The following is a 14,251-nucleotide window of genomic DNA, read 5'->3' as shown; positions in this document are numbered from 1 at the left end:
GTCAGGGGGTCTGGAGCCTTACCTCTTCTGGCCCCCGTGCCTTCCTCCTGGTGGGGAAGTAGCCGGGAGGGAATGACAGCCGCGGGCCGCGCCTCAGAGGCGAGCCCCGCGCCCTCCCGGAGCCCTGCTCTCGCTTTGCTGCGTCCCGGCCCTTTGCTTCCGGATTCCGGGTGGGCGGAGACGGCCTTCGGCTCCTCAACCGCCGCGAAACCGGCCTAGGTCCCAGTTCTGGCGCTGGTTCTTTTTTTATTCATTCAACACAGGTTGACTAATCGTCACTGTGCCGTGCACCTTGCCCATTTTCTTCTTTCAGTAGAATCCGTTAAAGATGTCAGCTGGGCATCATCTTTAATTTGTATGAATCACCCTGATATCTTTCTTGTCCATGAAACAAATAGCGATTTCCTTCACATGGGCTTTTTCTTGCCCCTTCTGCCTTCAAGGACAGAACCTAGTTTGCCCACTCATTTATTCAATCAACAATTATTTCACGTGCTTACTGTTACCTGGCAGCAGTCCCTGAAGAGTTAAACAAGACAACTTTTATAGTGAGGCTTGAGATTTGGGAAGACTGAAAAGGTCATAATTATAATCATGAATTACTTCCCATTCCAGTAACTCTCGGTCCAGGACACAGTTCACGTCATTAAATTTAGGAGTGCCCTATGAGTCTGACTGGGTTCTTTTTAAAAATAGAAAACATTTGGAAACGATCTTCTCTTTAAGACTTAGAGGAATCAAAAGGTGCCTTTCCATAGAAGCTCTAGTCCTATAGCAGTGCCTCATAGTCGAGATTCATTTGTTAAATTTCTGAATGCGTTAACCTGTTCTGTGTTTGTCTTCTTCATTCCTGATCTTTAGTTGCTAGGAAGAGAAATCTCTTCCTAGGGGAAGTTAATTTATTCAACGATATTAAGTCCTTATGAACACAGCCCTGTAAATAAAGGAATGAGGCAGAAAAGAAGCAGAACTCTTGAGGTGTTTGAGAACTTAATGGAAGACAAGACACGGATGAAATAATGGGGGACGTTCATAAGCTGCTGGATGAAATTAGTTAGAAGGGAGGAGGATCAAGAAGGGTTCTTTTTTGTTTGTTTAAATTGAATTTTAGTTCAATTACTCCACGGAGTAAAAATAAGGACACGTTTATAGTATTCAGGGTTTACTTCATACTTTTCCCAAAGTACATATATTTCTTTTTATATTGTTGAAATCACTGTATATTCTGCATTCTATTTTCCTTGAAAATTTCCTGTCTTTCCAGGAAGGAGTGTAATCCATGTGCTAATGATAATGTCGCCGTATTCTGCCTTTTAAATGCATCTTAATTTGTCTAACCATTACCATATTCAACATGTAGATTATTGTCTGCATTTTCAATGTAAACAGGAATTGGGGGTGTTCATGAAAAATCATAAGTCTAGGTATAAAGGTAGAAATATAAAATATGTCTTTTCTTCCAATAAGGACATAAGTACAACCAAATTAAAATTTTTTAGATATAAAACTAATGTAGGAAAAGGTTTTCTCTTATTTTTTTTATTTTTTAATTCAGTTCTAAAATAGAATCCTAACTGGTTTGGTTTTTTTTATCCATTTATTTATTTATCATTAATCTACAATTACATGGGTAACATTATGTTTAGTACACTCCCCACCACCAATTTTTTTTTTTGAAGAACATTATGTTTACTAGGCTCTCCCTTACCCCAAGTCCCCCCAACAAACCCCATTACAGTCACTGTCCATCAGCATAGTAAGATGTAGAATCACTACTTGTCTTCTCTGTGTTGTACAGCCCTCCCCTTTCTCCCACCCCCCCATTATGCATGCTAATCATAATACCCTCTTTCTTCTTCCCCCCCTTATCCCTCTCTACCCACCTGTCCTCCCCAGTCCCTTTCCCTTTGGTAGCTGTTAGTCCATTGTTGGGTTCTGTGATTCTGCTGCTGTTTTGTTTCTTCAGTTTTTCCTTTGTTCTTATACTCCACAGATGAGTGAAATCATTTGGTATTTGTCTTTATCTGTTTGGCTTATTTCACTGAGCATAATACCCTCCAGCTCCATCCATGTTGTTGCAAATGGTAGGATTTGTTTTCTTCTTATGGCTGAATAATATTCCATTGTGTATATGTACCACATCTTCTTTATCCATTCATCTACTGATGGACACTTATGTTGCTTCCATTTCTTGGCTATTGTAAATAGTGCTACGATAAACATAGGGGTGCATCTGCCTTTTTCAAACTGGAGTGCTGCATTCTTAGGGTAAATTCCTAGAAGTGGAATTCCTGGGTCAAATGGTAAGTCTATTTTGAGCATTTGAGGTACCTCCATACTGCTTTCCACAATGGTTGAACTAATTTACATTCCCACCAGCAGTGTAGGAGGGTTCCCCTTTCTCCACAACCTCATCAACATTTGTTGTTTGTCTTTTGGATGGTAGCGATCCTTACTGGTGTGAGGTGATATCTCATTGTGGTTTTAATTTGCATTTCTCTGATAACTAACGATGTGGAGCATTTTTTCATGTGTCCGTTGGCCATCTGAATTTCTTCTTTGGAGAACTGTCTGTTCAGCTCCTCTGCCCATTTTTTTGTTTTTGTTTTTTTTTGTTTTTGATTTTTTTTTTTTTTGAGAGGGCATCGCTCATATTTATTGATCAAATGGTTGTTAACAACAATAAAATTCTGTATAGGGGACTCAATGCACAATCATTAATCAACCCTAAGCCTAATTCTCAACAGTCTCCAATCTTCTGAAGCATAACGAACAAGTTCTTACATGGTGAACAAATTCTTACATAGTGAATAAGTTCTTACATGGTGAACAGTACAAGGGCAGTCATCACAGAAACTTTCGGTTTTGATCACGCATTATGAACTATAAACAATCAGGTCAAATATGAATATTCATTTGATTTTTATACTTGATTTATATGTGAATCCCACATTTCTCATTATTATTATTATTTTTTTAAATAAAATGCTGAAGTGGTAGGTAGATAGATGCAAGATAAAGGTAGAAAACATAGTTTAGTGCTGTAAGAGGGCAAATGTAGATGATCAGGTGTGTGCCTGTAGACTATGTGTTAATCCAAGCTAGACAAGGGCAGCAAAACATCCACGGATGCAGAAGATTTCTCTCAGAACGGAGGCGGGGGTGAGGTTCTAAGCCTCACCTCTGTTGATCCCCAATTTCTCACCTGATGGCCCCCCTGCGACTGTGCCTGTCTTAGGTTGTTCCTCCCTTGAAGAATCTTACCCGTCTCTGGCTAACCAGTCATCTTCCGGGGTCATACAGGGAAATGTAAAGTTGGTAAGTGAGAGAGAAGCAATATTGTTTGAAAAGGTTAGCTTTTTACTTCTTTGCAGATTTATGCCCTGTGGCTTCTATGCCCAGCATTTGTCTTGAGGTATCTCTACCACTTGGAAGAATTATGATACTCAGTAATTTCGATATGAGGCACGAATTCTACTTAAGTTTTGTAATTAGGAAGGAAGAAGAAAAGCTATAGAAGTAGCAGATGGAAGAAAACATGGGAAGATTGATTATTTCTTTGACATATCTTCTTGTAGAGTAACATAGCATGTATAGGTTTTAAACTACTAATTAAATTGTGTACACACATTAACATAATAGGAATACAGCTACATAACCAAAGCAGACCTACAATTACCAGCCATCTCCAGTGAAACCAAAAAAACCAGTTAGGCACCCTAGGCATTTGTGAAAACTTATCAGTGATATGATGGATATTGTCTAACTGAATTTGAATAGTTTGAGAAAAATCAGACAATTAAAACAACACATTCCTGGGAACTGTTCACATCCCATATGTTCTTTTTAACAGTAGATAGTCTATATTTGCAAGATTTTGGAGCGCTGCAACTTGCACTTCCCCTAATTCTTGGTTGAGTTCCAACAGTATAGATCCAGTCAAATTTGTTGTTTTACTGTATGCACAGGCCAGCTTAGATGTCTCCTTCTTCATTCCAATGGCAAGTCCAGGAACCGGTGGGATGACTGCAGCTACAACTGCGACAGTGCCAGGATCTTTGTGGAAGTTTTTTGATGATCATCTTCTGGAATGACTCTTCCAGAGAATGTTGATGTTGGAAGTTCTTCTTCATATCGTATCTTAATTCGTTTTCTGGGTAGCCAAATTAGGCTTTGATCCTCTGTATAAACACAAACAAACCCTTTGCCCACACTTTGATATGCCCTTTATACCATTGTGAAGAACTTATTGGAGATCACCACACAGGAACTGCTTTTTTTTTTTTTTTTGTTATCATTAATCGACAACTACATGAAGAATATTATGTTTACTAGGCTCTCCCCTATACCAGGTCCCCCCTACAAACCCCTTTATAGTCACTGTCCATCAGCATAGCAAAATGTTGTAGAATCACTACTTGTCTTCTCTGTGTTGTACAGCCCTCCCCTTTCTCCTACCCCCCATTATGCATGCTAATCATAATACCCTCTTTCTTCTTCCCCCCCTTATCCCTCTCTACCCACCCGTCCTCCCCAGTCCCTTTCCCTTTGGTAGCTGTTAGTCCATTGTTGGGTTCTGTGATTCTGCTGCTGTTTTGTTCCTTCAGTTTTTCCTTTGTTCCTATACTCCTCAGATGAGTGAAATCACTTGGTATTTCTCTTTCTCCGCTTGGCTTATTTCACTGAGCATAATACCCTCTAGCTCCATCCATGTTGTTGCAAGTGGTAGGATTTGTTTTCTTCTTATGGCTGAGTAATACTCCATTGTGTATATGTACCACATCTTCTTTATCCATTCATCTACTGATGGACACTTAGGTTGCTTCCAATTCTTGGCTATTGTAAATAGTGCTGCGATAAACATAGGGGTGCATCTGTCTTTTTCAAATTTGAGTGCTGCGTTCTTAGGGTAAATTCCTAGGAGTGGAATTCCTGGGTCAAATGGTAAGTCTATTTTGAGCATTTGAGGTACCTTCATACTGCTTTCCACAATGGTTGAACTAATTTACATTCCCACCAGCAGTGTAGGAGGGTTCCCCTTTCTCCACAACCTCGCCAACATTTGTTGTTGTTTGTCTTTTGGATGGTAGCCATCCTTACTGGTGTGAGGTGATACCTCATTGTGGTTTTAATTTGCATTTCTCTGATAATTAGTGATGTGGAGCATCTTTTCATGTGTCTGTTGGCCATCTGTATTTCTTTTTTGAAGAACTGTCTGTTCAGTTCCTCTGCCCATTTTTTAATTGGATTATTTATTTTTTGTTTGTTGAGGTGGGTGAGCTCTTTATATATTTTGGATGTCAAGCCTTTATCAGATCTGTCATTTACGAATATATTCTCCCATACTGTAGGGTAACTTTTTGTTCTATTGATGGTGTCCTTTGCTGTACAGAAGCTATTCAGCTTGATATAGTCCCACTTGTTCATTTTTGCTTTTGTTTCCCTTGCCCAGGGAGATATGTTCATGAAGAAGTCACTAATGTTTATGTCCAAGAGATTTTTGCCTATTTTTTTCCAAGAGTTTTATGGTTTCATGACTTACATTCAGGTCTTTGATCCATTTCGAATTTACTTTTGTGTATGGGGTTAGACAGTGATCCAGTTTCATTCTCTTACATGCAGCTGTCCAGTTTTGCCAGCACCATCTGTTGAAGAGACTGTTGTTTACCCATTGTATGTCAATGGCTCCTTTATCGAATATTAATTGACCATATATGTTTGGGTTAATGTCTGGAGTCTCTAATCTGTTCCACTGGTCTGTGGGTCTGTTCTAGTGCCAGTACAAAATTGTCCTGATTACTATGGCTTTGTAGTAGAGCTTGAAGTTGGGGAGTGAGATCCCCGCCGCCTTTATTCTTCCTTCTCAGGATTGCTTTGGCTATTCCAGATCTTTGGTGTTTCCATATGAATTTTTGAACTGTTTGTTCCAGTTCGTTGAAGAATGTGTTGGTAATTTGATACGGATTGCATCAAATCTGTATATTGCTTTGGGCAGAATAGCCATTTTCACTATATTAGTTCTTCCTAGCCAAGAGCATGGGATGAGTTTTCATTTGTTAGTGTCCTCTTTAATTTCTCTTAAGAGTGTCTTATAGTTTTCAGGGTATAGGTCTTTCACTTCTTTGGTTAGGTTTATTCCTAGGTATTTTATTCTTTTTGATGCAGTTGTGAATGGAATTGTTTTCCTGATTTCTCTTTCTATTGGTTCATTGTTAGTGTATAGGAAAGCCACAGATTTGTGTGTGTTAGTTTTGTATCCTGCAACTTCGCTGTATTCCAATATCAGTTCTAGTAGTTTTAGAGTGGAGTCTTTAGGGTTTTTTTGTACAATATCATGTCATCTGCAAATAGTGACAGTTTAACTTCTTCTTTACCAATCTGGATTCCTTGTATTTCTTTGTTTTGTCTAATTGCCATAGCTAGGACCTCCAGTACTATGTTAAATAACAGTGGGGAGAGTGGGCATCCCTGTCTTGTTCCCGATCTCAGAGGAAAAGCTTTCAGCTTCTCGCTGTTCAGTATGATGTTGGCTGTGGGTTTATCATATATGGCCTTTATTATGTTGAGGTACTTGCCCTCTATACCCATTTTGCTGAGAGTTTTTATGATGAATGGATGTTGAATTTTGTTGAATGCTTTTTCAGCATCTATGGAGATGATCATATAGTTTTTATCTTTCTTTTTGTTGATGTGGTGGATGATGTTGATGGATTTTCAAATGTTGTACTATCCTTGCATCCCTGGGATGAATCCCACTTGATCGTGGTGTATGATCCTTTTGATATATTTTTGAATTCTGTCTGCTAATATTTTATTGAGTATTTTTGCATCTACATTCATCAGGGATATTGGTCTGTAATTTTCTTCTTTGATGGGGTCTTTGCCTGATTTTGGTATTAGGGTGGTGTTGGCTTCATAGAATGAGTTTCGGAGTATTCCCTCCTCTTCTATTTTTTGGAAACCTTTAAGGAGAATGGGTATATCTTCTCTGTATGTCTGATAAAATTCCAAGGTAAGTCCATCTGGCCCGGGGTTTTTTTTCTTGGGTATATTTTTGATTACTGCTTCAATTTCTTTGCTGGTAATTGGTTTGTTTAGGTTGTCTGTTTCTTCCTTGGTCAGTCTTGGAAGGTTGTATTTTTCTAGGAAGTTGTCCATTTCTTCTAGGTTTTCCAGTTTCTTAGCATGTAGGTTTTCATGGTAGTCTCTAATAATTCTTTGTATTTCTGTTGGGTCCGTCATGATGTTTCCTTTCTCATTTCTGATTCTGTTGATGTGTGTTGACTCTCTTTTTCTCTTAATAAGTCTGGTTAGAGGTTTATCTATTTTGTTTATTGTCTCAAAGAACCAGCTCTTGGTTTCATTGATTTTTTCTATTGTTTTATTCTTCTCAATTTTGTTTATTTCTTCTCTGATCTTTATTATGCCCCTCCTTCTGCTGACTTTAGGCGTCATTTGTTCTTCTTTTTTCCAATTTTGATAATTGTGACATTAGACTATTGATTTGCGTTTGTTCTTCCTTCTTTAAATATGCCTGGATTGCTATATACTTTCCTCTTAAGACTGCTTTCGCTGCATCCCACAGAACTTGGGGCTTTGTGTTGTTGTTGTCATTTATTTCCATATATTGGTGGATCTCCATTTTAATTTGGTCATTGATCCATTGAGTATTTAGGAGCATGTTGTTAAGCCTCCAAGTGTTTGTGAGCCTTTTTGCTTTCTTTGTACAATTTATTTCTAGTTTTATACCTTTGTGGTCTGAAGAGTTGGTTGGTAGAATTTCAATCTTTGAATTTACTGAGGCTCTTTTTGTGGCCTAGTATGTGGTCTATTCTGGAGAATGTTCCATGTGCACTTGAGAACAATGTGTATCCTGTTGCTTTTGGGTGTAGAGTTCTATAGATGTCTGTTAGTTCCATCTGTTCTAGTGTGTTGTCCAGTGCCTCTGTGTCCTTACTTATTTTCTGTCTGGTGGATCTGTCCTTTGGAGTGAATGGTGTGTTGAAGTCTCCTAAAATGAATGCATTGCATTCTATTTCCTCCTTTAGTTCTGTTAGTATTTGTTTCACATATGCTGGTGCTCCTGTGTTGGGTGCATATATTTTTAGAATGGTTATATCCTCTCGTTGGGCTGAGCCCTTTATCATTATGTAATGTCCTTCTTTATCTCTTGTTACTTTCTTTGTTTTGAAGTCTATTTTGTCTGATACTAGTACTGCTTTTTCTCCCTATTGTTTGCATGAAATATCTTTTTCCATCCCTTGACTTTTAGTCTGTGCATGTCTTTGGGTTTGAGGTGAGTCTCTTGTAAGCAGCATATAGATGGGTCTTGTTTTTTCATCCATTCAGTGACTTTATGTCTTTTGATTGGTGCATTCAGTCCATTTACATTTAGGGTGATTATCGATAGGTATGTACTTATTGCCATTTCAGGCTTTAGATTCGTGATTACCAAAGGTTCCAGGTTACTGTCCTTAAAATCTAAGAGTCTAACTTAACTCACTTAGTATGCTATTACAAACACAATCTAAAGGTTCTTTCCTATTTCTCCTCCTTCATTCTTTATATATTAGGTATCAAATTCTGTACTTTTTGTCTATCCCTTGATTGACTTTGGGGATAGTCAATTTAATTTTACATTTGCCTTACAATCAGCTGCTCCACCCTCCCTACCGTGGTTTTACTACCTCTCGTGACAGGTATCCAATCCTAGGAACACTTCCATCTATAGCAGTCCCTCCAAAATAGACTGCAGAGATGGTAAACTCTCTCATCTTTTGCTTATCTGGAAATTGTTTAATCCCTCCTTCAAATTTAAATGATAATCTTGCTGGATAAAGTAATCTTGGTTCCAGGCCCTTCTGCTTCATGGCATTAAATACATCATGCCACTCCCTTCTGGCCTGTAAGGTTTCTGCTGAGAAGTCTGATGTTAGCCTGATGGGCTTTCCTTTGTATGTGATCTGATTTCTGCCTCTGGCTGCTTTTAACAGTCTGTCCTTATCCTTGATCTTGCCCATTTTAATTACTATGTGTCTTGGTGTTGTCTTCCTTGGGTCCCTTGTGCTGGGAGATCTGTGGATCTCCATGGCCTGAGAGACTATCTCCTTCCCCAGATTGGGGAAGTTTTCAGCAACTACCTCCTCAAAGACACTTTCTATCCCTTTCTCTCTCTTCTTTTTCTTCTGGTATCCCTATAATGCAGATATTGTTCCGCTTAGATTGGCCACACAGTTTTCTCAATATTCTTTCATTTTTAGAAATCTTTTTTCTCTCTGTGCCTCAGCTTCTTTGTATTCCTCTTCTCTAGTTTCTATTTCATTTATTCTCTCCTCCACCGTATCCAACCTGCTCTTTTTTTTTTTTTGAGAGAACATCTCTCATATTTATTGATCAAATGGTTGTTAACAACAATAGAATTCTGTATAGGGGAGTCAGTGCTCAATGCACAATCATTAATCCACCTCAAGCCTAATTTCATCAGTCTCCAATCTTCTGAAGCACAACGAACAAGTTCTTACATGGTGAACAAATTCTTACATAGTGAATAAGTTCTTACATGGTGAACAGTACAAGGGCAGTCATCACAGAAACTTTCGGTTTTGATCATGCATTATGAACTATAAACAATCAGGTCAAATATGAATATTCGTTTGATTTTTATACTTGATGTATATGTGGATCCCACATTTCTCCCTTTATTATTATTATTATTATTATTACTACTATTATTATTATTATTTTTAATTCCAACCTGCTTTTAATACCCTCCGTCGTGCTCTTCAATGATTGGATCTCTGACCTGAATTTATTCCTGAGTTCTTGGTTGTCTTTCCATACCTCCATTAGAATGTTAATGATCTTTATTTTGAACTCCCTTTCAGGAAGAGTCACGAGGTCCATATCATTTATATCTTTCTCGGGAGTTGTATCAATAATTTTACTCTGGACAAGGTTCCTTTGACGTTTCATGTTTGTATATGGCGCCCTCTAGTGTCCAGAAGCTCTATTCTGGAGCTGTTCAGCCCCTGAAACAATGTTGGGAGTTGCAGGGGAGCGGTACTGGTACCTGGGGGGAGGAAAGAGGTGTTCCTCGCCTCCCGGCTGCTGTGCTTCTCTCCACTGCCTGAGCCAGTGGGCCGGTCACACAGGTATGTTTTTGTCCCAGAGTAGCTGGATATGGATCCCTGCTTTCCACAGGTGGCCGGAATCCCAGTCTCCCCAGGAACTCTGCCTGTGTTAGCTTTCCAACCCAGTAGTCATGCGAGTCTCGTGAAAGCACCGTAAAATGCAGGTTTGTGCTCCCAGAGCAGATCTCAGGAGCTAGGTATTCAGCAGTCCCAAGCCTTCCACTCCCTCCCTGCTCCGTTTCTCTTCCTCCCCCCCGGTGAGCTGGGGTGGGAGAGGGGCTCAGGACCCGTGGAGCCACAGCTCTGGTACGTTACCCCATTCCATGAGGTCTGCTCTTTTCTCCAGGTGTATGCAGTCTGACGCTGTCCTCTTTCCTGTTGCTCTCTCAGGATTAGTTGTGCCAATTAAATTTTCTAATTGTATCCAGTTTTAGGAGGAAACCTTTGTCTCTTCTCTCACGCTGCCATCTTTTCGCTTTTCTCTTTTTTAAAGATGAAACTTTATCAACATGGTAGTCTCATTGAATCCCATTGCATTGTTTTCAGAATTAGGGCCCTTTTACTTTCAAAATGGAATTTTATTATTTAATTTGAAGCCAAGTTAATTAAAAAAGTAGACTCATTAGTCTCTTTCCATCCCTGTCAGCCAGTGTGGTATGTTGATGTCGTATTTCTTTAAAAATTCTGTAACCGTACTGCCCAGCGTGGTAGCCATTAACCACATGTGACTTAAAATTTAAGTTCATTTCCTTAGTTGTGCTACTCAACATTTCAAGTGTTCAGTAGCCACATGTGACTCTTGGCTGCTCTACTGAATAGTGCAGATATATAGAACACTTCCATCAACAGGAATGTTCCATTGGACAGAGCTATTCTATAATACACCATTTTAGAGTCTTCAAAGGCTATACATAAAAATAATCACTTTCTTTATTTTTAATTGAAGTATCATTGATATACAATGTTTTATTGGTTTCAAGTATACAACACAGTGGGTTCAACAGTTAACCATATTTATTAAATCCTCATCACTGTCAATATAGGAAGATGTTACAGAATCATTGACTGTATTCTCCATTCTGTACTACCATTCCCATGACCAGCTGATACTATGATTGCGAATTTTTGTGCCCTTTAATACCCCTAACCCTCTCCACCTATCCGCTCCAACCCCTCTCCTGTGGTCACTTATGAGTGGCTATGATTCTACTGCTATTTTGTTCATTTTGTTTTGTTTTTCTATTCCTCAAATAAGTGAAATCAGTAGGTGTCTTTCTCTGCCTGGCTTATTTTACTTAGCATAATACCCTCTAGTTCCATCCATGTTGTTGCAAATGGCAGAATTTCTTTTTTATGGCTGAATAATATTCCATTGTGTACATGTACCACATCTTTATTCATCTATTGATGGACACTTTGGTTATTCCCATATTTTGGTTATTGTAAGTAATGTGGCAGTAAATGTAGGGGTGTGTATATTTTTTCGAGTTGGGGATTTTGTTTTCTTCAGGTAAATTCCTAGAAGTGGGAGTCTTCTCACTTCTAAGTGGGTCATAGTATGGTATTTCTATTTTTAGTTTTTTGAGGAACTTCCGTACTGCTTTCCATAGTGACTGCACCAGTTGACATTCCCACTGACAGCGTAAGAGGGTTCCCTTTTCTCCACATCCTCGCCAACACTTGTTATTTCTTGTCGTTTGGATAGTCGCCATTCTAACTGGTATGAGGTTTTGATTTGCATTTCCCTGATGATTCAAATAATCATTTTATTAAGTTATTGAAAGCATTTAAGTTAGCAAAACCTATTTTGTTATTTGTGAGTACCACCTCATGTAAATAATATACATATTTGGTGTTGAAAATTATTTTTTGATCATGATGTTTCCTTGAAATGTATCAGCAGTTAGCCTTTAGGATGAAGGAATAAAAGTTGGCATCCTTTCTTGCTCCATGCCCCTTTTTCACCATCTACCCCTATATTCTTGGTTCTAAGGGGGAGGAAGGAAGAGGCAGAAAATCCTACACCAGTGTACATTCCCTTAAGTTGGAAGTAGAATTAATGCTACCAGGTGAACTAAAGAATTGTTCCCTACTAATTCTGCCTGTCTACCCTCACCATTGTGGTTAAATATTATTTTGGATATAGAATATAATAAATAGTCTAAACTTTTTTCCTAGCTTTGTCTGGGAGGATTCTCGTAACAGCAGCTCTCCAACAGACAAGCCCCAACTGCTCGCTCTTAGTGAAAATTATGAACTGTTCATCTATGAGTTTAATTTGAAAGATGGAAGATGTGATGCAACCATTTTGTGTCACTGTAGTGAGGAGACATTGCAAAAGCTCATTGAAGATCAAAATATCAGTAAGTATTTACAGGTGGTCTTTCAGCATGTTTAAATCTGTGACATTACTGTGTAATTTTATGTATTTCAGGAAAAGTTCTTATAGAGGTGAAATCAGGAGGGAGATCTGCCTTGTCCAATGCAGTACTTACTAGCTACATGGACTATTGAGCACTTGAAATGAGGTTAATAGGAATTAAGATGTCCTTTAAGTGTCAAATATATACCAGGTTTGAAGACTTAGTACTAAAAAAGTAAAATAGCTCATTAATAGTTTTGTATTAACTACATCTTGAAGTGGTATTTTTGATATAATGAGGTAAATAATATAAAAATTAGTTTCACCTGTTTCTTTTTTCAGGGTAGCTACTAGAAAATTTAAAAATTACTTGTGTGGCTCACATTTATGGGTGACATTATATTTCCACTGGATAGTATTAATCTAAACTGATTGCAGAGCTGTTTACTGTATTCCATCCTGAGGCTGCAGGAAATAGAGATCAAAGCATTCAGGCTTGTATTTTTGAGACAGTAGCATACTGACCACCCTTGATTTTAAGGTTCTTTATTTTAAAAAAAAAGTCTGTGATTGTTCCTGTGGGATCTACTTACCCAGTGTTTTACAGAATATTCTGTGCTATCATACCAGACTTTTTCCATAGACAGAAGGAACAGAGACAGTGTAGGGTATCTTTATTCATCCCCTTACTTACCTTCCAGTGGACACTTGCTTAGGTAGGTGTGAAGAATAACTGCCTAGAGTTGGACTAAGTTAAGTACTATTTCTTTTTTGTTTTACCTGTTTTTGTTATGTTTACAAAGTTAAATTTGCCAATTGCAAAATTGTAACCAGTGAGTGTGAAATGATTTCCTTTTGTTTCATAGGTATTCCCTTGTTATCTTTGAGAATTCTGTCATTTCACAATAACACATCATTGTTGTTCATCAACAAATGTATCGTCCTACACATTATATTTCCTGAAAGGGATGCTGAGATTGGAGTACTCAACTGTTTCACGTTACCCTTGCCTGCACAGGCAGTGGACAGGATTGTCGACATGCAGCTCTGCAGAGGAATTCTTTTTGTTTTGAGTAGTTTAGGCTGGATCTGTATCCTTGCTGGGGAGGATGTTGCTGTTGACATGCAGGGGAGACGAACACCTAGAAAGATACCTTCTGTTAGACTTTTATTTTTAGTGATGGGATGTAGGTAGAATATTTAGTTTTTCAGTAAAACTTTTCGGTAAAAAACATCTTAATGAACTTAAAAATCCTCAACTGTATTGCTTTACATTCTATTCAGATATTTTCCCAGCATATGCATAAATGTCTTTAATAGTAATAGTCATCCAACATATTTATGTTCTTAAATTGTATATGCTCTGCGTTACCCATTTTTCAAAATATGCTTATTAAATAGTATGTGCTTTTTTCAGGAAAGATTTCAATGATAGCTGATGACATGATACATATATTTTCATGTTTGAATATGATCCACCTCTTGTGTTTTCTAATAATGATTCCATCATATTAATGAATCATACGGTTTGCTTAACAACCTTTAATTTGTATTTGGAAAATATTACGGGTTTTTTTGTCTCAGACCCATAGGTCATCAGCGAAATTATTTTAGGTACTTGAAAATGACTACTTCTGTGACTTTGGAACTTTAATTTCTGAATTAAAGGAATGCTTTTTCTATTTTAGATGTATCATATCTTGTATTAAAATTTCTTTTGTAAAAATGTCATAAAACACTGGATTAACTTCATTTTTGC

General features: G+C 38.0%; 1 protein-coding gene across 2 annotated transcripts in view; it reads left to right on the top strand.

The window, feature by feature from the left end:
- SPG11 (SPG11 vesicle trafficking associated, spatacsin) overlaps nucleotides 1-14,251 on the top strand; it is a 115,903-nt gene that overhangs the window by 321 nt on the left and 101,331 nt on the right. Inside the window, exons 2-3 of one of the 2 annotated variants that reach the window (XM_036905381.2) lie at nucleotides 12,309-12,493; nucleotides 13,359-13,583. The exons of the other annotated variant lie outside the window; for it this stretch is intronic. Coding sequence (XP_036761276.2) covers nucleotides 12,309-12,493; nucleotides 13,359-13,583 — 410 coding nt within the window. The remainder of the gene's footprint in view (nucleotides 1-12,308; nucleotides 12,494-13,358; nucleotides 13,584-14,251) is intronic. 2 annotated transcript variants of the gene reach the window in all.

The sequence above is a fragment of the Manis pentadactyla genome, chromosome 11, assembly GCF_030020395.1.
Source record: "Manis pentadactyla isolate mManPen7 chromosome 11, mManPen7.hap1, whole genome shotgun sequence".
Classification (NCBI taxonomy): Eukaryota; Metazoa; Chordata; class Mammalia; order Pholidota; family Manidae; genus Manis; species Manis pentadactyla.
The sequence above is the reverse complement of the archived record's forward strand: the minus strand, read 5'-3'. Positions and strand labels throughout refer to the sequence as shown.